Source organism: Epinephelus lanceolatus, chromosome 6 (assembly GCF_041903045.1).
Source record: "Epinephelus lanceolatus isolate andai-2023 chromosome 6, ASM4190304v1, whole genome shotgun sequence".
Lineage (NCBI taxonomy): Eukaryota > Metazoa > Chordata > Actinopteri > Perciformes > Serranidae > Epinephelus > Epinephelus lanceolatus.
The window spans coordinates 16352795-16377392 of record NC_135739.1 but is presented as its reverse complement, the minus strand read 5'-3'; the positions used below and the strand labels follow the sequence as shown (position 1 = coordinate 16377392).

Sequence of the window (24598 nt, the reverse complement as noted above, 5' to 3'; positions counted from 1 at the left end):
TCCTTTGGGTCTTATTCTGTACAAGTTAATTAAGAAGTTTATATTATCTTTCAAGGGAGAGGGTGGAGGTTTAGAGGTGTCAAGCAACAGTGGCTACTATCCACAGCCGCGGGTCAGAGAGGAAGGATATGAACTGTCACTTCTGGAAACACAGGCAGCCTGCAGGCGCCTCTGCTGCTGCTCCACACACTTCCCGTCTCTGGACACTCATTAAAAATGTTTGTTTGCCGCCATTGCATTTGATTTGTTTTCCGCTTTCTTCTTTTGATGAGCAAATCCTTTGACATCCTTTTAGCTATTCCAGTCAATGTATTGTCTGTGGGCACATTCTGGGCTACTGCCAACAGGACTCCACCGGATTGAATCATCATGCACACTCACGAAACTTACGCTTTTCTTTGCTTTCATTTGGTGGCAAAGATTTAAATGATTGATATTGAAATAAAAGCAAACAGTGGGAATTTCTTTGGCACTCTCAGACACTCTAATTAGCTCACAGGATTTTACAGCTTCCAAGACTGCAGTTTCCTTTGCAGTCGCCTTTCACTTTAGCATGAGGGCTGTGTTATCGGGCATTCCCCAGGAAACTTATCACTTTCTTCATGCTTTTTATTTTGTCGTCACTTCTGTACATGTTTGTTAGATTGGCACGTTCTCAGGCACATTAGTAGGCTACATTACAATACAATAGTGCTTTTTATCCTCACATCTAACTGGGCAACCAGAGTTATTGATTTTAGAGCAGTGGAAACACAAACCAAGATGTTTTTCTAAGTTTTATTTTTCTTTTTATCGATTTTGAGAAAGTTTGTTTTGTGATAATAAACTTACTGTTTATTTGAATGGAGTCTGGTGGGTTTGGTGATAGCAGTATCAACTGTTTCTGGTTGAACAAAGTGGGATCTCACTCTTTCATAAAAAGGTCAACCTCTGTATTGATATTTTCCATAATGTTGTCAGACAACAATCTGAGTCTGTCAGTGGCAAAAACAAGCACTTTTAGTGGACATATATTGACAGTGCGTATTGGCCCCAGTGGGTGCATTGGAGCCTGTTTTGCAGCTTCCTGCTGCAGCTGTCATACTTAATACTGGGCAATGTTGAAACATGTTGTTCCCATTAGTCACTTAGACACAGAACAGGGGACAATAGGGCACAGGCTGGAAAATGCTGAAGTCACCCTTTAAGTAAAAGTGTTTAATACTCCATGACAAGTGCAAATACTGCTTTAGGAATTGTAATCAAGTCAAAATGCATCATGTGTTTTGGATGAACATTTAAATCTTAAGAATATCAAACAACTGTAGAAGTCAAATAAATGTAGTATAAAAAGTAAAAAAAAGAAGTAAAAAGTAAAAAAGTTTTTTAAAAAAACCCAATAATTTTCCTTTGAAATGTAGTGGAGTAGAAATATAAAGTAGAATAAAATACTCAAGTAAAGTAGAAATAAAACCCTGTTATTAAATGGAACACCACTCTTCTGTGACAATAATATTGATTTTGGCTCCTAAAACAAAGGAGAGTGGAAAAGAGTCAGAAGCAGAGAGGGAAAGTTTCCAAGGATTCTGGTGGGATGGGGGCCATAGGTGGGGTGAGGGGGATTTCCACTGAAAAAGCCCACTTGTGATGAGAGTTTCCTGGAAATGCAGACTGGCCCTGTACAGCATATAAAAGCCGGCTCCTCAGCACATCAAGCTCAGAGTGATCACCTCCTCAGAAGAGTTGAGACCAAAGACATACTAAGAGTCCACTGCAGGTTATTACACATACCAGTTAAAATGGTAAGTATAGAGGTAATAATTTAAACACAGTTCTCTTAGTCAGTGATGCATTTATGATATCACTAATTGATCGCTTTTTACTTTACTTTACAGGAGTTCTTTTTTGGATTACTTCAGACCCGTGGATCTAAGACCTCATGGATCAGCTTGACCTTTCTATGCTCAAGTATGTAAATCTAATGCAGACTGAATCTTTAGCGTCCAATTTTTGACTTCACTTTTCTTCTGTGTATTACTTTTTCAAATGAATCCACATTACCTTACAACCTAATGTGTTGTCTCTGCCCTCCATCCTCAGTGGTGTGCATGTGGACGACAGTAGATGGCTGGTCCTACTTCTACTCTGACAACACCATGAACTGGCAGCAAGCTAGAGACTGGTGCCGGGAGCACTACACAGATATGGTGGCCATCCAGAACCAGGAGGAGATCAAGCATCTCGGTAGCTGGCTGCCCAAGAAACCCACCTACTACTGGATTGGGATCCGCAAGATCAATGATGTCTGGACCTGGGTAGGAACAAACAAGGCTCTGACAGCAGAAGCAACCAACTGGGCAATTGGTGAACCAAACAACGGCAAGAATGGACACAATACAGGGTTGAATGAGGACTGCGTGGAGATGTACATTAAAAGGAGTGCACAAGCCGGCAAATGGAATGATGAGCGGTGCGGGAAGCTGAAGACCGCTCTGTGCTACGCAGGTGAGCAAGAGTTAGGATGCAAGAGCTGCTCATTTTAACTGCCTTGGTTTTGTTCATTATTAGGGAATCTATTGATTTAGCTGTTTTAAATTATTATGTTTTAAAATTAAAAACTCAGATAAATAGTTCTATTTTATGCAAGCTATATAAAAATACTTCTTCTTCCTCCAGCTGCCTGTAAGAACGACTCATGCCTCTACGGAGAGTGTGTGGAAACCATCAACAGCCACAAGTGTGAGTGCTTTGAAGGCTTTTATGGAGAGCAGTGTGAGCAAGGTAAGAAAACACTACTTTAAAAGTTTTAAAGTTTAAGTCACTTTCAGCCAGGATCTCATATCTGATTGTGTTTTGCTTTCTTTGTTGGCAGTTGTTAAGTGTAACGAACATGAAGTGACCATTCCGAATAAAGGAAGTGTAGAATGCACTCACAAGTACGGAGACTTCTCCTACGATTCCTCGTGCCAGTACGCCTGTGAGGAAGGATACCAGCTGAGTATGTCAAGACCTCTGATATGCACTGCCTCCAAACAGTGGTCAGAGCAGCCTCCTACATGTGAATGTGAGTATCACAAAGCTACCAAAAAAAGTAAATGAAGTAGTGTGATACTGACCAATGTTATTGTGATCTCAAGTAATCATATTCGAAGCAACAGAGTTTTATTATCACAGTGATGGAGCCTGTTGTAATGTGTTGTTGATGGTCCTGTCGTCCACAGTGGTCCAGTGTCCGGAGCTGTCCAGCCCAGCAAGAGGATCCATGAAGTGCTCCGATCCTCTGGGTCCCTCCAGCTTCCAGTCCACCTGTGTGTTTACCTGTGATGAAGGCTACGTACTGGCTGGTTCTCCATCTAACACTCTGCAATGTGAAGCATCAGGATTTTGGAACGCCTCACAGCCATCATGTGTTGGTACGCCCGCATTTTTATGTTCTTACCTGGCTGGATTTTATACTTCACATTATATCGATGATATTTTGTATTTAAGTCTGTTATTACGAGGAAGAAGCTGTATGATGTTTTTGAAAAAGCTCCTGTTGACCTGTTTGGTTCCCCCTCTATTTTGCAGCTGTGCAGTGCCCTGATCTCCAGGAGCTGGACAATGGTGTTGTCAGCTGTGGAGATGATGTAGATAGGATGTTCAGCTACGAAAACACCTGCAGCTTCAGCTGCAACCCCAGCTACCACCTGGTGGGACCGAGCGAGGTGACCTGCACGTCAGCAGCTGAGTGGAGTGAGAGGATGCCTCGTTGTGAAGGTGAGGGCACACTTAATATTTAATCCAAACCACCTTCAGATGATTAAGATTAGCTTTCTTGTTTGTGCCTTTATTACAAACATACTAATTATACCTTTTTTTTTTGCTTTTCCTGTGTAGCCATCACTTGCCAGAATCCAGAGGGAGAAGCTCACCTCATCACCCAGTGCAGCCAACCTTTGTCTGACCTGCGGCCAGACTCCACCTGTAGGTTCAGCTGTGAAGAAGGCTTTGAACTGCAGGGAGCACACACCACTCAGTGCTCTGAGGATGGACAGTGGAGTAAAGCCATACCTACCTGCAAAGGTATGGTAGCTTACGTTCACATAAATCTCTGCTCTAGTTTGCTACAGTTTTTACAGTCTTTGTTTTCTAATTTTGTTCTATGCCATGACATGTCATCATATTGATTTTTCCTTTTTAGCAATTGGATGTCCTGTTCCTGAGATCCCCACAAATGTCCAGATCAGCTGCAGCCCCTCTCCGTCTTCACCTGTTTCCTCTGTGACTCAACATCCACTTGGTATGGTGTGCACTTTCAGCTGCGACGAAGGTCATGAGCTGCAAGGTGCACTCAGCATGGACTGTGCAAATCCTGGCCAGTGGACCTCCACACCACCGAACTGCACAGGTATACACATGTACCCATTTTGCCTGCGCTATTTGTAATGTCTGCTAAAAGTGCATACATAGGCTACAGTGAGATCTCCTTTATGAATATGTGAAGGTTACCATCTAAATTCTTGCTGTCTTCTCCCACACAGCAGTGAGATGCCCACTGCTCGAGGCGCCTGAAAACGGTCATATCAACTGCTCAAACAGTGAATCAGTGTACAACTCACAGTGCTCCTTCGCATGCAATCAAGATTACTCATTAATCGGACATGAGCTGCTGACCTGTGATCGCCATGGCAATTGGACTGGAGAGAAACCCACCTGCCAAGGTAAAAGAGAGAGGCAACAAATGTTAGAAGAAACTTTAACATAAGAACCATATAAGAATACCAGAATAAGAGTTAAAGAGATCACATATTAAATTGGTCATTTTTCCGCAGCTCTCTCAACTCAGACTGCTGCCATCGCTTCTGGTGTGGTAGCTGGAGGCGCTCTGTTATCTGGTCTGTCTCTGGCTGTGTGGATCCTGAAACGACTGAAGAAGAAAGCCACCAAGTTTGAGCTGAACAGGTGAGATAAACATTCATCTCTATCAAAGCATACTTTTTTTTTTTTTTAAAAAAAAAAGCAAGTTTGTTGAATTGCAGTGCTCATTTCCTTCTTCTGTGTTTTCTAACAGTACCTCTGAGATAGAAGACCCTCCACAGTCCTACAAAAACAGCGTCGACAGCCTCATATAAAACACATATTCAACATCGAAGGACAATTGTATATATCTGTAAAATACTTGGATGTGTGTCAGTCATATTAATGTGAACTGTAAGAATAATTTACATTGATGTAATACATGTTAAATATGTCAGAGCTATGTATGGTGATAGAAAAGGTTTCCCCACCTTTGCATTTGTTGCATTATGTTTCCTTTAATGTCATGATTTGCTCTACCATGGTCAGACATGTATTTCCTCCCAAGGGGAGTTTTCTATTGAACACGTTGTTCTACAGCTTCATGAACATGCTGGAAAGGTGGCTCTATTCATGTTACTGTAAATGTTACATTGTGGGTAGATCGCCATGTCAATGCAGAACTGTGAATAATTTCACTATATTAAAGTATTTATGTACTATTTATTTACCAGACGGTCGTTAGCTCATTTATATTTCTGTATGTTTAAAGCAGTGCTATTTTTTATTCACAATAAAAGGTCAAACTTATCATTTGCTTTTGGGCTTTTTTAATGCATCTTTCAACATCGTGACCAGCTGTCAGTTTCAAAAAAAAAAAAAAAAAAAGTCAGCCATGTCATTACATTGATAGATGTTCCGAAGGTCAAGCCATCAACTCCATACACAACACCAACATTTTCCCACACTTTGAACAGTGACATTTATCCTGAGATTGCAGGACATCGTGTGTTTTTACAGAGTTCCAGGAAGAACTTTTTCCAAACAACCCAGACCTCTTCTCTCTTTCTGTCACCTCCTTTACAATGGACGGGGCAGAGATGAATAGTTGAATAACATGAGAGGTAAGCACGGCAGGAAGAGCTATATTGCTGTAGTAATCTGTTTTACACATCATCACCATTGTTTGTTCTACCAAATTCAGTCCTCTATATGTCAGCACTTCGGCAGAACCAGAAATAGATCTGATAGCTTCCATCAGACTGAGGGAGCGTCTGACTCTAGTTTAATTTGATGTGTTTCATTAGTGCTAGCTTTGAAGCTAAAAACGGTTAGCTCTTTCATGGCTGCTAGGCATGGGGAGGGTTGTAACTCTTCGAAAGTGTTTATTGTTCAACTGTTAAAATGCTGTTCAAATGTCAACCTCATTCAGGCTACAACGCACACACACACAAACACACACACACACACACACACACACACAGGTTAATACTTTATTATTCTTGATTTTATTTATTTTATTGTACTTATTTTTGTATTTATGTTATACATTTCTATTTATTTTAATATTATAATTATTGTATTCTTACAAGTTTATTGTTCCTTCTTTATTGTTCATTAAAGTGCTTGAATACATTTAGCCTACTGTGAATCTTTTTTAAGCACAATAATTTAATTGTTACATCCACCCCCAGCTAGTGTTACAACTCACCCCGGCACTGGGGTACGTTGTAACAATATACCTCTTTGTATTTGACATTAATTTCCATAATCTGTGATGGTGTAGTAGAGGTCAAAGTGTGTGTTATTTATAGCAGACAAATATGGGTACCATGTATCAAAATTTAAGAGCTCTAACAAAAAAACCCACCGAGTTACACCAAATTGTCCCAAATGTAAAAGTCATGCAGGCACTAAGTTGCACTGCCTGTGGGAATGCAATTCAATTCAGGTATTCTGGAGGGCAATATGTGCAAACATTAGTATTGCAATAGGACAACAGGTGTCAGCAAATCCACTTTTATGTTTGCTTGGAAATGTCCCCAATTTTCTTAAACAACATGAGGAAGTGATTCAACCAGTCTTAATGCTGGCAAGGAAAGCATTCATGGTGAAGTGGGTAGGAGATGACCCTCCCTCTGTTCTAATGTGGAAATCTCTGATACCCGAGGTTGTGACTCTTGAAAAATTGTGACATTACATAAATGGGAGGATTCATACTTTTCAGCAGAAATGGAAGAGACCATTGGAAAATCTTGGAGTTAAATACAATTTGGCACTGAACTAACTGGACATACGCTTGAAATGGGACATTACAGGAATCTGACCCGTGTATGTGTTTCACTAGATTGACTTTCATATTGTTTAAGCGCCGTGCTTCTCTCTTTTCACTTATTGACCAGTCTTGTAAACCTGTGAAAATTGTAATTTTGTAATTTGATTTTTTGAATGCTTTTGGAAAATTGAATAAAAGTTAAAAAAAAAACAAAAAACAAAAAAAAAAAACCCTACCTTTGTGTCATATTTGCTGGAACTGTCACTATATCCACACAGCAGTACATGATACAGCAACCTGGTCGAAAAATGCTGTCCTTTAATGTTGGCATAATACGCGTGCAGTTGCTGTTATAGTTTAATGACGCTCGGCACCGTCAAGGGGCAAATGTGGAGGAACAAGAACCAAAGTTAAGACAGCGAAAGTCTGAGTTTGCTGGTTGGGTGGTGGATGGGTCGAGCAAACACCGACTTTCATCCGGGACAGTGGTGTTCGCGTCCTGTAAGATTCTAAAGCCAAACTCTGTTCTTTTTAACTAAACCTAACTATGTGTTTATGCTGCCTAAACCCAACCACGTGCGTTAGCTGCTGGAGTTAAAAAATGTCAGTTCGCATTGTTGTACCGACGTAGCGCGTTTATTTTGAAAGAGACTGTATGTAAATGGTAAATTTCCTGTGAAAACTGAAGTGTATTTTGAAAGAAGAGCAACAGGCAGAACTTGACATGGCATCTCAGAACGTCGGCAATTAACGCACCCAGGGTACCTTTCACATCGTACCTGGACGTGGAAAGTCCATGACCAAATGTCGAGGTCGAGGATGACAATGTGTTGGATACAGATGATCTGTGAAAATAAGAAATCATATTACTCTGCCTCCTTGTATTGCTTATAATGGCATAGAGAGCTGCAGGTATGAGTTTGAAAACCCACAGAAGAATTAGCATTTTAGAATCTTAATTCGTATTTGATCAGCGCTTGCTGCTTTGACAATTTGACCGCAGTTCAGGAACAGCGCTTGATATGATTGACAGCTGCATCAGACACTCCTCAGCTATGATAGGCTCTGATTATTTGTTCTCAGTAGCAAATTCGTAGGGCTGCTGTGAAACCGCGCTTACTTAGGGCAACAAAACGTGTGTCAATACAGTAGACAACCAAGAAAGGACGGCAGAGAAGATTCCCGCACACCAGTGCAACTAAGCTGGACAGCCACTAAAAAGGTTCACAGGCTGAGATCAGTGCAAAAAATTCTGAAATTTAGGACATCCTTGCACAAAAAAAGTCAAGGACTGAAATTGCTTTTTATTTACTTTTTATCATTATTTTTTTGCACTTTGTGCACCATTCTTTTTGTGCAAGGATGTTCTAAATAAATTGACTTTTTTTTTTTTTTTGCATTGATTTCAGCCTGCGAACCTTTTTTTGTGGCTGTCCAGCCCGGTTGCACTGGTTTGAGAATATCTCTTTCAGTAGCAAATGCCATTAGAGGCAATAGGAGGAGGAGAGACATGATATTTTTCTGTCTCATAAAACACTTTGTTAATGTAGTGGCAGTTTCAGCAGATATGACATAAAGTTATTTTCATGATGTATTTTTCATGTCCAACTGTAGCTTTAATTGCACAAATTGGCAAAATTCTGCATTTTAAAATCCCCTTTTATGAGGGAAATATTACTGTGTGTTGGCTCCAAGATTCAGTGGTGATCTGCACTGGGCTTTACTTTCATGTGAAACATTTTTGCATTGTTTGCGTTTCCTCTTTTTTATCAATCAGCAAGCCCGCATTTACCAGAAACAAGGGGCATTTCCCAAAACGACTGTTCAGGTGTAACAGGTCAATAAGTCACTCATTCATTCATCACATGCATTCACTCTGTCAAACAAACATCCAGGTATTCTGTGATAATGCCTTAGAACAATATAAAAGCCTAACATTTCTCCGGGCTTGCAGCAAACTAACATTCACTTGCTGCACTGCTGTGGTGTAAGGTTTTATATTTGATACAGTTAGAAAACAAGGATTTAACTTAAGTAGCAAGCTTATTTTAAGCAGTTTAACCTTTACCTTCTGCGTAAGCAAGTAAAGAAGTTCTAATTTTGGCATTTTTCATGATCATTACTATTTTGGCTTCTGATTATTCTTTTGTTTGGACAGAAAACTGGTATTTTGAGTGCACTCATTAAAATGATTTGGATACTAATCCTCCTCCTTGGTGAGTATTATTTTTAACTCTAAAGCAAAATGTATAGTTTATATAGTGTGCATGAAATCTTTCAAATTGGATGAAAAAAGACTTGTCCTTAACTTTTATCATTCAAATTGTACATCAGGTTGCTCCCTTACTGAGACTACCTTGGGCTGGACATATCATCACTCACCTGGGACCATGAGCTGGTACAGTGCCCGAGACTATTGCCGGAAAACTTACACAGACATGGTGGTCATCCAAAACCAGGAAGAGAATGACTATTTGGTGTCCATGCTGCCAAACAGAAATAAGGGTCCATACTATTGGATTGGAATCACTAAAAAACACTTGAATGAAACTTGGGCCTGGATTGGGAATAACAGCACGTGGATTGGTGAACACTCGTGGGCAGCAAACGAGCCCAACAACAACCACAGCACAGAGTTTTGTGTCGAGATCTACGTGAACAATGGACCGAACCGAGGGAAGTGGAATGATGAGAAATGCGGCAATAGGAAATTTGCCGTTTGTTATAAAGGTATGAAAATCTGATTGAAGGTTTGTTTCAGTTTCTAAAGCAGTACAGGTTGTTTTAGTGTTGCACTTTTTCTTTAACAGCCCAATGTAATGCAACAATATGTGGCAGAGGACGATGCCAGGAGACCATAAAAAACGTAACCTGCCTCTGTGACCCTGGCTATAAGGGAGACATGTGCCAAACAGAAGAGGAGTCAGCAAACGGGCACGAAGTCACCAATTATCACAGTAGGTGTTCATTTGAAGGATAGGTTCACTTTTTTAAGTCTATCTTTAAAGAATTCTCACATGTCTGTGTGCACTGAAACAGTTTTTGGTCGCTGTAATTGTTCAAGTCCATATGTTGCAAACTGCATAAAAGTAATTCAACACCAAAAATTCTTGGTTATTTTTGGAAACAATGGATGCTAATTGTACAAAACGCAAACAGTCGACTCTCAGTCATTGTTAAGACATTGTTGAGCGTCTTCTGCCCTGGTTTTTGCAGTGACGACCTTGTCGGCCTTTGCCAACTTTATTCTGGCCGATTCAGCCTGTTAAATTGGCGTCAGAGCAGGTGCAGTCCAACACTAAGAAAAATCACTCTGATTGGGACGGAGAGAAACAAAACAGTGGAAAGCAAACGAATGGCTAAAGTCAAGAGGGCATGACCTTAAACAAACTTGTCATACTAGGAACGTTTTTTCACCATTGAACTCCTCAGCAGAAATGGTTTGTAATTGTTTGTGTAACTGTTCGTTGGTACAAGGTAAATATTCTTTGTTCTATCAACATCGGGTTGTATTGTTAATGTGCTAACTGGCTAACTAGCATCTTACATCAGTCGTACTGGTCTCCCAGTTTCCCTTTTTGAATGATGAGTACAGAGTAAAGGCACCTGCTGGTATGGAGAGTTATTTCCTCTCACGCAGGCGCAGAGCTAAATGCTAGTTAGCTGTTGGTTGTGGTCTTTGCGATGCGTTCAGGTGCAAGTTTTCGGCTGAGACACAGGTGATGTGAGGAGATGCCTGTATTGTCTCTAACTCTTTGATGTTGGTTTGGTGTGTATAGGCCTTAAGGTGCAACCATGTCAATTTACAGTTGATAAGCTATATGGATGATGGCTTTCCAGGGGAGGGGTTTAGCAAACTGTCCAATATCACCCAAACCTGCAGTTCCCTGATGGTCTTTAGCAGGGCCGGCTCTTGGCATAGGGCCGTCTAGGGCGCCACATGCTGGCGGGGGCGCAGCTGCAAGCCCTCAAAAAAAATAAAAAAATAAAAAAAATAATAATAGTAATAATTTGCAGCCCCGACTGGCGCTCTTTCCTCATGCTCTGTCTTGAAAAAAAGAGCAAATAAAGAAAAAGTAAACAACAACAACAACCCCCCTGTTGTTTGTCATTATTTGACCTGGCCCTGAACCTGTCCTGCACCGTGCTCAGTCACGTCACTGTTGGCGAGGGGGGTGGGTCGAGTTATCTGTGCGCATCTCAGGTAGGTAGCGGTTGTGACTGACAGACAACAAGAGGTCATAATTTGTTGAATTATTGGGTTATCATCATGAAAAGACCTCCAAGCCCTCAGGTGCGACATACAGAAAGCGGAGGAAAGAGGAGGCGGAGGTCCAGTATCTAAGTATGTCGTCTTTTATAACATTAAAAAATGCAGTTTGACTTCTTTTCATTTGTACTAGCTAGCAGCTTGCGAAGATGAAATAAAGCAAAGTTGCCTAATAATGCTACTGTAGATAATGATGTGATCACTGCCAAGGATTGAGTTAAGCTGTTGAGGTGGTTTATTGCTGTTTTTATCTGGTGAACTACTGGCTGCTTAGTGCTCCTCCCTTAGCACATTAGATATTGTGCTGAAATTCAATAACAAATAGGGACAACTGTAAATATTATGTGACTATATAACTGTAGTGCAACCTCTTTTATTTTAGCAATGCATAATCACAACTAGATAATAATTTATGTTATGTTGAACACATCACTGGTGCAAGTAGTAGTCTGTCTGCTGCAGCTACATGTTTTGCTTGTACTGTACAGTAAGAGGTAAATCTACTCTACATCTGTCCAGATGTACTGACAAAATATTTGAACAAGAAGCCCCAAGAAGCTGCTTTAGAGGGGCCTTCTCTGACATCTCCTCCACTCTCTGAAAGTTTAGCCAATTATTTGTGGTCTCTGATACACTGCTATGTTGTCATTTTTATCATTATTTTTGTTGTTGTTATTGATATTATTATTATTATTATAATGTCATTATTATTACTACTGCATGTTCCAGTTTAACCTTGTTACTAATTACAGTAAATGTAGGTCAAATAAAATAAAGTTTATTTGTACAGTGCCTACTTTATATGAAGTAGAATGACACAACAGACTTAAAGCAGTGGTGTAACAGTATGGATGTGCTGTATGTTTTAATACAGCTACGAGTCAGGCAACAAGCAGCAGCACGGCTGGATTCAGCACACCACCTCACTACCTCACGACTTCCAGTGAGACACAGCCTGAATCAGGTGAGTTCTGTAATTGTATGTTACTGCTGCAGTCATGTTTCGAATGTAAATATGGCCAAATCCAGAAACATTTTTGTTGTTTCTATCAAATATTCACAGATACTCTTATCACAATATTCACTTTGCTTATTGTTTTCATTTTCCAGTCCGCAACTTTACTGTTTTGGTTTTCTCTCACCCTTAGTGGAGTTTCAGCCACAGTAGGAGCTAAAAAACGACCAAACAAAAAACGAAGAAGTTGGTGGCGACCAAAAGCAGAGCTAAAAGAGTATAAACATTGGACTTACATTCATGCGGTGGAAACAAACACAATTCCAAATGAATGCTAATGTTGCTCTGTATAAGCTGGATTGTTTGCTTAATAAGGTCCCCATATAAAGTTAAATGGAAATAATACTGTCAGTTTTGAGTTCACATCTTGTTTCCACTGCCTCCAAGTGGACATAAGCCAGTTATTGCAGGCTTAAGTTCAACAGAAGGGACTTAAAGGCGCTGTATGTAAGAATGTGGCCAAAACGGTTACTGCACTCAAATTCAAAATACTGCAGCGAGTCGTCTCCGCCCCCCCTCCCCTACAGATTCGAGGTTGCTGGACAGCGGCACGCTGGAGAGTGATTTGTTTGCCCACGGGCGGCTGCCATGGCAGGGCCGCGTCACCGCATTCTTGATCTTCGGTTTTCCAGCGGACCGTTTGAGCAAGTCCGGCTTCTCTGCTGCTAACGCTGCTGCCGGGATACAGCTGAGGAGACTGCTAATGCTATGTACCGGGACACTGCTAACGCTGCTTGCCGTGCTGCTGTAGCTCAGTCGTAACTGTAACTGATGCTGAGACTCTATGGCTGTGTGACTGGTAGACGGCGGTGGGTAGCGCAACAGGCCAAAACACAAATTCAAAACATAAACATCATTTGCGGACCGTAAAAATTTTTTTTAAATGCGAATATTCTGGCTGTACTATTGTTGTCGCTGAGATCAGTATGTTATATGAACATTATTCCTTAGTCTCTGTGACATATTAGGAGGATTTTACGACTATTTGCTTTAGATTTCTTACATATAGCTCCTTTAATGTTGTTGATTCTTTCTGTAAACACAAGACACCAATATCATGTTAGAATGTCAGTCTGAGGTGCTCTTGTCCCCTTTAGCCTTATATGTGTATGTCTGCGGAGGCATATTTGAAAGCTCCCTCGGTTAGCAGTTTAAGATGTAGTATTTATAACTGATTGCTGACATTCAGATGGATGAACTTTTCACTATCTCCTTCCTCAGAATATCCTCTTTTATTGTTCGTTGTCTCAAGCAGCACTTCTTCAGAACATCACAATTATTTTTCGACAGAATTTTAATATGGGCATCACCAGCCTCTGCATCTGTTTCCTCTGTTTCCTGAGGCCAGGCTGAAGATCACATTCAAAATACTGATCAAAATACTTGCATCAGCATGCTCCTGCTCTAAAAATTATTTTCATAGTTGAAAGCTGGAATGAAACCGTTACATAACTGCATCACTGATAGCCTTTACCCTTTTTGTGCCCCCAGCCATGGAGTGCCCCCCTCTGCCTCAGCCCGATAACGGATACCATAGCTGCTTGGGAGGAAACCTGACATTCAACTCCACATGTCAGTTTAAATGCTACTCAGGCTTCCGGATGGTAGGCTCGCCAGCTATTACCTGTGGGGTCACCGGGGTCTGGAGTGGCCCAAGACCTGTTTGTGCAAGTAATTATTCAAAGTTATATAAGCTTGAATTATTTTCTTAATAAAGGATAAATCCACCAAAACCAGGGCCGACCATTTATTGCACTGGTTATGTTGTTTCTCCTGCTTCTAATAAATCACAAGGGAGCAGCAGCAGTGATAGTTGTGGTAATAAATTGTTGTTTTTTTTAAAAAAAAATATCACATTGTCAAGTATCATACAACACAGGATAAAATGACTGTGTTTTATTTTCTCAGGCTATAAACAGGCCCTGTTTGCTGTCGCTGGGTGTGGAGCCCTCTCAGCCCTCAGCTGCATCTGTTTTTGCTGGATGAAACGCAGAAGAAGTCAGTTTCTCAATCACACTAGAAAAAGAGATGCATGTTATTGCAACAGACCTCAATAGTAATCTGTTTTCTGTTAATTTCTCACAGGAAAGAAACTTGCCCAAGTAAGGTCAGTGTTGAAATGTACCAGTCCAAAGCAACTCCACCCATTTCTTGAGAAGCTGATTAACCCAAATGTTACTTTTCATTTCTTCTGCTACCTAAAATGCTAAAATATTTACTTAAGTGTAACTGTGATTCAGTTCGGTAAATCGGTCAGTAAGTGCCTCTTTATTGTTAATCTGGTTCTCCCTCACAGGCAGTCTGAAGAGGTGACAAGTCCATTCAGTGAGGCACAAGGATGAAGAACAGCTGGGACCTCATTTATACATCTTTTTAAAATATATCTAGAATGACCCATACGCAGTTACTCATATTAATCTTAGTAGATTGCTAATAAATCAACCTAAACAGTCACTGGCTGCACAGGTTGTTTGCCAGGATTATCACTTAGCTAAGTGTTTTGTCTTATATACTGTGTGTTAAAGCTTCATTTGGATATATGCATCCATATAAAGTGTGTAGCCAGTGTATGTGTATGTGACAGAGGTGTGGACTTGAGTTGCATGACTTGGACTTGAGTCAGTCTCTAGTCACAATTCTGATGACTTTAAACTTGTACAACTCGATGTACAACTGGACTTGGACTTTCACGCCGATGATTTGTGACTTCACTTGGACTCGAGCTGTTTGACTTGAAAATACGTGATACCGTACCCAAGCCATTATAAACATTTGAAGAGCAAGTTATAGACATTTTTCCAATATGAGATGAGGTAAATAAAGCAACACAGGACAAAAACATACAAAATTCATTGTGTTGTGGCACTGCTTAATAGTGCTATATGAAAGTCAGTATTGCTTTTTTCTGATTAAGTTAAGTCTCACTTTGTTTAACAAATGAAAACACATTTTAAAAGCCCCTTGTGTTTTTTGTAAAGCAATTCTATTATTGCTCTGTTATTTAAACAGCATTAAATTTTGTGAAGAGAGCATAATAAGCTGTTTAGGACTTGTTTGTGACTTGAGTGCAAAGACTTGAGACTTACTTGCAACATGCAAATTATTGACTCAGTCCCACCTCTGGTATGCGATAGCTTATTATAATCATGCATATGTGAACTCAAAGCATGCATTTAATAACACTGGAGTTGCATTTCTGTGGTATCTAAATATAATAAAATAAAATGAATCTAAAATGTTTTAAGTCAAGTTTTAATTAGTATTAGTGAATGTCTGTGTTTGTGTATGCATCTGGGTCTGTGTGTTTGTGTTCCCAGACAATAATGGGTGGTAGAATGGTGTCCTTCCTGAAAGGAAGTTACTGCATAAGTGATATTACAAAACTGGTCACTGACTCATTCTCTGAAGGACAATTAATGCCACTTTGCCATCGATTGTCAGCAAGGTGGAGTAAACACATTGGCAACATTCAGTAGCTGAAGACGGACCAAATGGTAAGAGCTCTTAAATATTGCTGCAAGTGTTGTACTTTCACACTCATATGCAATTATGGGAAATAAATTCTCTTTTTATTTCAGATGTCTCAAGGATCAGTTGGTAGACAAAGCCTGCATCACATGGTGCTGATAGCTGCATTGATTGCATTTGCCAGAGGTAGGTCTGCATAATCTTACAGGCAATGAACTCTTTCAGACTTTTTTTTTTTTTTGCTTTACCAGTTCAAATTTTGTCTCATCATTGTGTGCATTAACCTAATCTTAGACCTGACCAGCGGTGGAGGAGCACAGGCATGGACCTACAGCTACAGCACCAGTCAAAACCGTAGATGGCTTGAAGCCCGCCAGTGGTGCCAGCAGCACTTCATAGACATGGTGCCCATCCGTAACAAGGAAGAAAATGACTTTATCAACAATCTGGTGCCATTTCACTCAAAATACTACTGGATAGGCATAGGCAAGAAGGATGGAGAGTGGATCTGGAAAGAAAATGATGAAAAGGTGCCCAAAGAAGTTGAGAACTGGGCACCAGAGGAGCCAGATGACATAGCAGAGCAGGACTGCGTGGAGATTTACATTAAGAGGCAGCAAGACATGGCCAAGTGGAACAATGAGAACTGTCTCAAGAGGAAAGGAACTATCTGCTACAGTGGTAAAACCCTCATTGTTTGTTTGATTAAAACATTACCCGACTCCTGTAGACTTATTATAACATGTGAGCTCTGTCCCGGTGTGTATGTAGCCTCCTGTACACAGGATTCCTGCAGTGCCAATGCAGACTGTGTGGAGACTATAGGGAACTATACCTGCCTGTGCCATCCTGGTTTCCTGGGATCACGCTGTGAAGAGGGTGAGCAAACGCTATCGTAATATATTTAAAGGTCTAGTGTGTAGGATTTAGGGGAATATATTGACAGAAATTGAATATAATGTAAAAAAAGAAGGTTTTCTTTTGTTTATAATCACCTGAAAATAAGAACTGTCTGGTTTTAATTAGCTTAGAATGAGCTGTTTATCGACATAGGGAGCTAGCCCTCTGCAATCCTCACCACTAGGTGCCACTAACTCCTACGCACTGCTCCTTTAAACTGGCCACAACATTGTTCTGTGATGAGTTAAATATATTTTGGTTTGTTTTCTCTTCAGCAATCTCATGCGAACCCTTGCTGGATCCAGAACAAGGTTCTCACTACTGTTTCCATCCCCACGGGTCCAGTCGGTTCAACTCTTCCTGCCGTTTCCACTGTGAACTTGGCTTTCAGTTGGTCGGCATGCCACAACTGTTATGCCAAGCCAGTGGACGTTGGAACCACCCTGTCCCTCTGTGTCAAGGTATGGATACCAACTGGATATCAACAGTGGCAAGAAGAATTATTATTTCAGGCAAAAAGAATTATTATTTCAGGTATGAACGTTACAAGGAAAATATTTCTCACTGCCTGTCTTAGTCGAACAGTGTCCAGCTCTGAACCACACCAGCATCAGCGCAGGTAGTTTGACCTGCAACCACCCCATTGCACCTTACAGCTACAACTCCACCTGCGAGGTCAGGTGTGATGAAGGCTATGAGCACAGTGGAGCGGACCAGATACATTGTGACCACACCGGCAAGTGGACAGCCAGTGTCCCAACATGTACAAGTAAAGTGACTGTCATTACCTTTGACTATATAATTAGACCCAATCATGCTTTAAACTGTATAATTACCTTAACCTAATTGAAAATGTATAATCTAACTTTAATAATGGTGACATTTTATCCACATTTTTTGTGAAAGTCACTGCTACTGCCACTTTTAATGTGACTTCCCTTTTTGAAATACTCAGCCTCTGTTAATAGATTGATGGCCCCCTTTAACCAATACTTAGCTGACCAAAATATGTAATCACATCCTGTCCAGACTGCACGGCAGACCAGCTTCAGGTCACATTTGTTATCACTTGACTCCACACTCATTTATGTCTGCATTGGGAAAACAACATTGTGGTCTAATGTGGGTGGAAAGTTACTGTTTCCCTTGACTGTAAATTTTGTCAGTATTATGTCATGCTCATGCTATGTTTATAAAAGCGGAGTCATAATGCACAGTCATTCAAACTGACGTATTTCTATAGGAACATTGATTTCCATTGAGTGCACTGACTGTGTGTGATTTATATCTACATCCCACCACAGTAAAAAAGTGCTCCCCCATTTTCTTCCCTGTCACGGGCAATGTGACATGTGTGGACGCTGTGGAGCCTTTCTCCTTTGGCTCACGGTGTAACTTCACCTGCCAGGAAGGCCGCTACCTGACCGGAGACAACACATTCACCTGTCTGGCCTCGGGACAATGGAGCAACCCTACACCTACATGCACAGGTGGGTCACAGAAATTATGTCAGGGCTGCCTGAAAGCAACACAAGCTTCCTAATAACTTTCAAATTTGTACGCAGCTCCGATAAGTGATTGTGTTTCTTCTTCTCTAGTGGTACAGTGCAACAGTTTAACGGCTCCACCCCATGCCTCCATGCAATGTCAGGACCCTCTGGGGGCATACAGCTTTGGGTCAACATGTACGCTGCAATGTGAAGAGGGATTTGATCTGATTGGCACAACCATTACAAAATGTTCTGCACAGGGCAACTGGAGTCATGCACTTCCTCTTTGCCAGGGTATGACTATAGATGATAAGCCTGTTCTCATTGCTCATTTTTTGTGCTTTATATTGTGTAATTCATCTATTCCCTTGTCTCTGTTTTACTCCAAGCTAAGAAATGTAATCCAATAAATCCACCTCATGGCTCCCTGTCCTGTTCTGACCCAAATGGTCTATTCAGTTTTGGTTCTCTGTGCACGACAACATGCGACGAAGGCTTTCTACTGAATGGGACAGCCAGCACTGAGTGCACCTCCCTGGGCAGGTGGAGTGTAGACATACCACATTGCTTGGGTGAGTAAATGAATTATGTCTGTGACTGTATCATGATCTGTAATTTCTTTCTGGTATCATTTTGCCAAATAAAATTCTAACATATTTCATTGCTTTCTCTCTCCCCAGCCATGAGGTGTCCCACTCTGAGCCCTCCCTCCCATGGCTCTTTGGTCTGCTCTGATCCCCACGAAGAGTTCAGCTTTGGTTCTCACTGCACGTCAACCTGTGAGGAGGGTTTCCTCCTGAATGGGACGGCTGACACAGAGTGTACTTCTCTTGGCACATGGAGCATGGACATCCCACGTTGTTTGGGTAAAAACAATCTCTGGACCATAATGTGTTGACTATAATCAACATAAGAGCTCATTTGCTAACAAAGACCATGCCAATAAGATAAAGATAGTAATAATAATGGTTTATTGCATTTGGTGGATTAAGGGTTTTGAGGAAAGCATGAAGGGATGAGGATCAAGACATGAAGTTATGATAGGATGTACAATGAAGGGATGAGGGTCGAGGAATAATGGGATGAGGGTCAGAGATGAAGGATAAAGGGATGAGGGTCGCTTGATGAAGAGTGCGGAATGAAGGAATGAAGGTGGAGGGATGAATTAGTGAGGGTTGAGGGTCAAATAGATGAGGGATGAAGGGATGAGTGTCGAATGGATGAGGGTCGAAGGGATGAGGGTTGAGGGATGAATGGATGAAGGATTAGGGTCGAAGGGATGAGGGTTGAGGGATGAATGGATGAAGGATTAGGGTCGAAAGAATGAGGTTCAAAGGATGAAGTGTAAGGAATGAATGGATGAGGGTCGAGGGATAAAGGGTGTGGGATGAAGGTGGAGGGATGAAGGGGTGAAGGTCGAGGGTTGAAAGGATAAGGGAGGAGGGTTGAGGGATAAATGGATGAAGGGTTAGGGATGAAAGAATGAGGGTCAAAAGATGAGGAGTGAGGAACGAAGGAATGAGGGTTGACGGCCAAATGGATGAGGGATGAAGAGATGAGTGTTGAAGGGCTGAGGGATAAATTGATGAAGAGTTAGGGATAAATGGATGAAGGGTTAGAGATGAAAGAAGGAGGGTCAAAGGATGAAGAGTGAGGAATAAAGGGGTGAAGGTTGAGGGTCGAATGGATGATGGATGAAGAGATAAGGGTTGAATGGATGAGGGATGAAGAGATGAGGGTATCCCTCAACCCTCATCCCTTCAACCCGGTTGAAGGGATGAGGGTTGAGGGATAAATGGATAAATGGATGAAGGGTTAGAGATGAAAGAATGAGGATCAAAGGATGAAGAGTGAGGAATGAAGGGATGGGGTTCGAGGGATGAAGGGTTGAAGGTGGAGGGATGAATGGGTGAGGGTCGAAGGTCGAATAGATAAGGGATGAGGGTTGAAGGGTTGAGGGTCAAAGGGTTGAGGGATGAATGGATGAAGGGTTAGGGATGAAAGAATGAGGGTCAAAGGATGAAGAGTGAGGAATGAAGGGATGAGGGTCGAGGGTTGAATGGATGAGGGATGAAGAGATGAGGGATGAACGGATGAGGGATGAAGATATGATGGTCAAAGGGTTGAGGGTTGAAGGGTTGAGGGATGAATGGATGAAGGGTTAGAGATGAAAGAATGCAGATCAAAGGATGAAGAGTGAGGAATGAAGGGATGACGGTTTAGGGATGAAGGGATGAAAGATTGTGGGTCGAGGAATGAAGAGATGAAGGCTGGGTCTCTGGGTCGTAGGCGAGGGAAATGACAAATCTGTTGGTCGAAGGCAGGAACGCAGAACCAGAGAGTTGTGAGACTGAGTGGGCGAGTTGTGTCTTTGTAACCCCAGCTTTGGGTAGAGCCCCTGCTGGTTCCTGTATGCAGAAAGGAGCAGAGAAGAAGATGTAAGAGGCACAAAGGGATTGGGCGGGTGGGATGTGAGAAGTGTGTCGAAGAGAAAGAGAATGGATCAGGTGTGCTTAAATACTTTTGAGTGGAAATAGGATGTGTTTAAGACGTGGTCTTTGTTCCTGAACCCAGTTTTATAAAACTATAATTATTTCATGGTTTAGTGTTCCAACATCAATTTACCTCATAAAGCTCTAAAATACCTTGTTGATCTCTTCCTCTACCTGTTTATCTTCCAGCCAAAAGATGTCCCACTCTGAGCTCTCCCTCTCATGGCTCCTTTATCTGCTCTGATCCTTACAAGGTGTTCAGTTTTGGTTCACTGTGCACATCAACATGTAAGGAGGGCTTTGTACTGGATGGGACAGCTAATACTGAGTGCACCTCTCTGGGCATATGGAGCACAGACATCCCACGTTGTCTGGGTAAGGTATACATCTTTGTATCATAATCTGCTGATTATAATCCATAAAAAATTTCTAAATGTTTTGGTTTAGATGTCTTGACTGCATTTTATTATCATAAACCTCTCCCTCTCTCTCTTCCTCTCCAGCTAAGAAATGTCCCGCTCTCAGTTGTCCCTCCCATGGCTCCTTAGTCTGCTCTGATCCTCATCAAGAGTTCAGTTTTGGTTCTCGATGCACATCCACCTGTGAGGAGGGTTTCCTCCTGAATGGGACGGCTGACACTGAGTGCACCTCTCTTGGCACATGGAGCAAAGACATCCCACGTTGCTTGGGTAAAAACAATCCATCTATCTGTTGATCATAATCCACAGAGGAACTCTTCTTTCATGGTTTAGATGCAATGACTCTTGTCTTCTCTTTAAATAGCTTTGCTCCTTTATGTCTCTGTTTCTCTTCCAGCTAAGAGATGCCCCACTCTGAACTCCACCTCTCATGGCTCCTTAGTCTGCTCCGCTCCTCATGGGGAGTTCAGTTTTGGTTCTCAGTGCTCGGCTACCTGTGAGGAGGGTTTTCTACTGAATGGGACGGCTGACACTGAGTGCACCTCTTTGGGCATATGGAGCAGAAAAATGCCCCACTGTCTCGGTAATAAATCAAAATTTCAGAGAGCTACACTTGACATGTATTCACTTCTGCTAGGTGCACATTACCATACACTCATGACTTGGAATGTGGGGTTACAGATGTCACTGTGTTGATTTATATCACAACACACCAGCTGTGTTTTTATTTGTCATGTCTAAAATCAGTGGTAAGTGTGTTAAAGGGAGATGAGGATTGCTTGGTCTGAAACTGGTGGTCATATTTTTTGTTATCCACAGCTCAGCCATGCCCCCTGCTGGCCAAGACTCCACAACATGGTAGGATGAACTGCAGCCACCCATACTCCTCTTTTAGCTTCGGCTCCCACTGTGACTTTGACTGCAATGAGGGCTTCTGGCTTAGAGGAACACCAACTATGACATGCAACACCTCAGGCCACTGGAGTCAAGATCTGCCCACCTGCCAGCGTGAGAGCTCACAATACCTTAAACTTACTTGCTGATCTGGTACTCAAACAGCTGATCCAATGTCATTAATTTCAATTTCTGTCTTTTTCACACCTCAGCGGTGGAGTGTGAGGCCATTAGTGCCTTGTCTTCATCCCTGTCTATGAACTGCTCCCATCCTCTGGGGAATTTCAGCTTTGGCTCCCAGTGTCTTTTCACTTGTGGAGGAGGATCCTCCCTGAATGGCACAGAGGTGCTGTCTTGCTCCTCCACTGGGTTTTGGAACGACAGCCTGCCTATCTGCATAGGTAAATTGGTCTTTCAGCATACTAACATGCTCACAATGACAATGCTATCTTAGGCAGGTATAATATTTGATATCTAATCAGCGCAAACTAGAGCTGAAGTATTGGACATATTGAAATTTTGACATGACAGCTCTAGAGAGAAAGTTAAATGATCACCAACGTGATTAGATTCCATCCTGAGGGGGACATAAATGTGTGTAGTAAATTTCTAAGCAATCCATCTTATAGTTGTAAAGACATTTTACCAAAAAAAACCCCCACAAATATCAACCTCTTGGTGGCACTACGGGTCACCAAAGTCATTAGGATACATCACGTGGGAACCATGAATGTCAGTACCAAAGCTTGTGCCAATTCATGTGCATGTTAAATTTTCAAAAACGTTCACCTGCTGCTTGTGCTACAGGGGAAGTCAGGAGATTACCAAGATCATTAGGGAGATCATGCTCTGGGAACCGAGAATCTATGTACAAACTTTCATAGTAATCCATCCAATAGCTGTTGAGATATTAAAGTGCGGACCAAAGTGGTAGACTGGATCGAGAAATGTGCAGTTAGGATAAAACAACAAATTAAAAACAACTTGTATTGAGTGTGATTTTTATGTGTTCCTGTAGGAGATATGCCAGAGGGGACTGCCATGCTGCTGTCGACGAGTGCAGGAGCAACCTACATTCTCTTGCCACTTGTCCTGATTGGACTGGCTTTGTTCGCTTTAATGCGATTAAAGAAAAAAAGTAAGACTTACTTTAATGCTGCTGTACAGTTTGATACATACAAATACAGCATGTTGTGGCACTCACAGCACATCTTTAATCCTTATTTCTGATTTTTGCAGAAAAGAATGTCATGTATGTGCCAGCATGGGGGGAGCATGAGAATCCAGCATTTGAATCTGAGGCCTGAGTTTTGCAGCAAATCATTTCATATACTGAAGCCCAATGCTTGCTGTAATTATACAAAGCTTGGTAGTAATTGGTGCCAGAAGATTACAGTGGAATAAGAGCTTTATGTTAAGAGTGATTTCAGTTTCCTCAGACAATCTTTAAAATGTAGATAATAATGCATATTTTGTATGCAAACCTTGAATTATTTTGTTAAAAACACAAAGTTGGATCCAGCTTGTGCTTGCTCTTGTATATTGCTTGATTGTCAATAAACTATCAATGGTTGTTGAATGGTCCCTTTTATTTTATTTTATTATTTTATTTAATTATTATTCATTTTTATTATTTATTTTTTTAATTTTTATTTTATTTTATTTATTTTATTTCATCATGTGATTCACCCAGTATCATGTATAAATTATGTGATCAGGTGGGCATTCTTTGTCAATGTCCAGTGTCATTTGGTCAAGCATTAGGTGACCCTGTCTTGCTGGTGCCCTCCCTAGAAGCTCAGTTTATCCACATTTGACCTCCCCCATAGGAACCAATACTGTGGGGTCAAGTGGGGAAGTGGCAGAAACCCTCTGAGATTACCAAACTGCCACAAAGTGTCAGTTTAGCACATTTAGTGGCCAGGAAACTCCTGTCACTGATTGGGGAGGAGGTGATCTATTATCAGCCTCAGCTCAATGTGTGTCACTGGGCACTGATCCCACACTAAGGGGCAATTCACCACCCCCACAGTAACTCACACAGTTTTGGAATATGTTTCATATTAGGGCTGATGTATAAATTACACTACTGATTTAGGTGAAAATCTATTGTCTGAATTAAGTATGGAGTTCCTATTGTGTGACTACTGTATAGAATCTTCGCTGTGTGTCTGTGCCAATAGTATACCCCCAGACTTGTGGTGGAAATGGCCAATGGAGCATCTTCAGCAAAGCGTGTGCATCTGTCTTGGCGCTGCAACAGCATGAAGCCAATTATAGCGGTTAAAAGACAGAGGGTTTGTGGCCTGTGGTTGGCATGAAGGGTGCAATAAATAACCACACTGTCGACAGGAAACTGTTTGGCTACCGTCAGAATAATAATGAGGTTATTGCTACCTGCTGTGACCGTATGATCACGGTTTGATTATTTTTCTCATCCCACCCACGGCTGCTGGCAACTGTATATGCGTGCCAACTGCGCACAGGCTCGCGCACAAGAAGGGAAAAAGCCCTGCAGGTGACCACCTTGGCTTCCTTCCCTGATATTTAAGTCTGGCTTCTCTCCCTTCATCTACCTCTGAAGATACAAGGAAGTACATTATGATACTTTAGTCCC

General features: G+C 41.5%; 1 protein-coding gene and 1 long non-coding RNA gene across 2 annotated transcripts; both read left to right on the top strand.

The window, feature by feature from the left end:
* Positions 1-1666: 1666 nt before the first annotated feature.
* selp (selectin P) lies at positions 1667-23560 on the top strand. The gene is made up of 30 exons (XM_078169115.1): positions 1667-1781; positions 1875-1947; positions 2080-2484; positions 2656-2760; positions 2852-3043; positions 3201-3392; positions 3550-3738; positions 3859-4044; positions 4163-4369; positions 4503-4682; positions 4794-4923; positions 5033-5091; positions 12178-12267; positions 13810-13922; positions 15897-15972; positions 16081-16467; positions 16558-16665; positions 16962-17147; positions 17264-17455; positions 17991-18176; positions 18285-18470; positions 18566-18748; positions 18857-19042; positions 20858-21043; positions 21172-21357; positions 21485-21670; positions 21907-22095; positions 22194-22382; positions 23000-23119; positions 23221-23560. Exons 1-30 carry the CDS (start codon positions 1779-1781, stop codon positions 23286-23288), a joined length of 4938 nt encoding a protein of 1645 aa, XP_078025241.1. The 5' UTR covers positions 1667-1778; the 3' UTR covers positions 23289-23560.
* On the top strand, positions 14021-14418 carry LOC144463665 (uncharacterized). Its single transcript, XR_013491711.1, has 3 exons — positions 14021-14136; positions 14227-14316; positions 14404-14418. It is a non-coding gene; the product is annotated as an uncharacterized LOC144463665 (long non-coding RNA).
* Positions 23561-24598: the final 1038 nt, after the last annotated feature.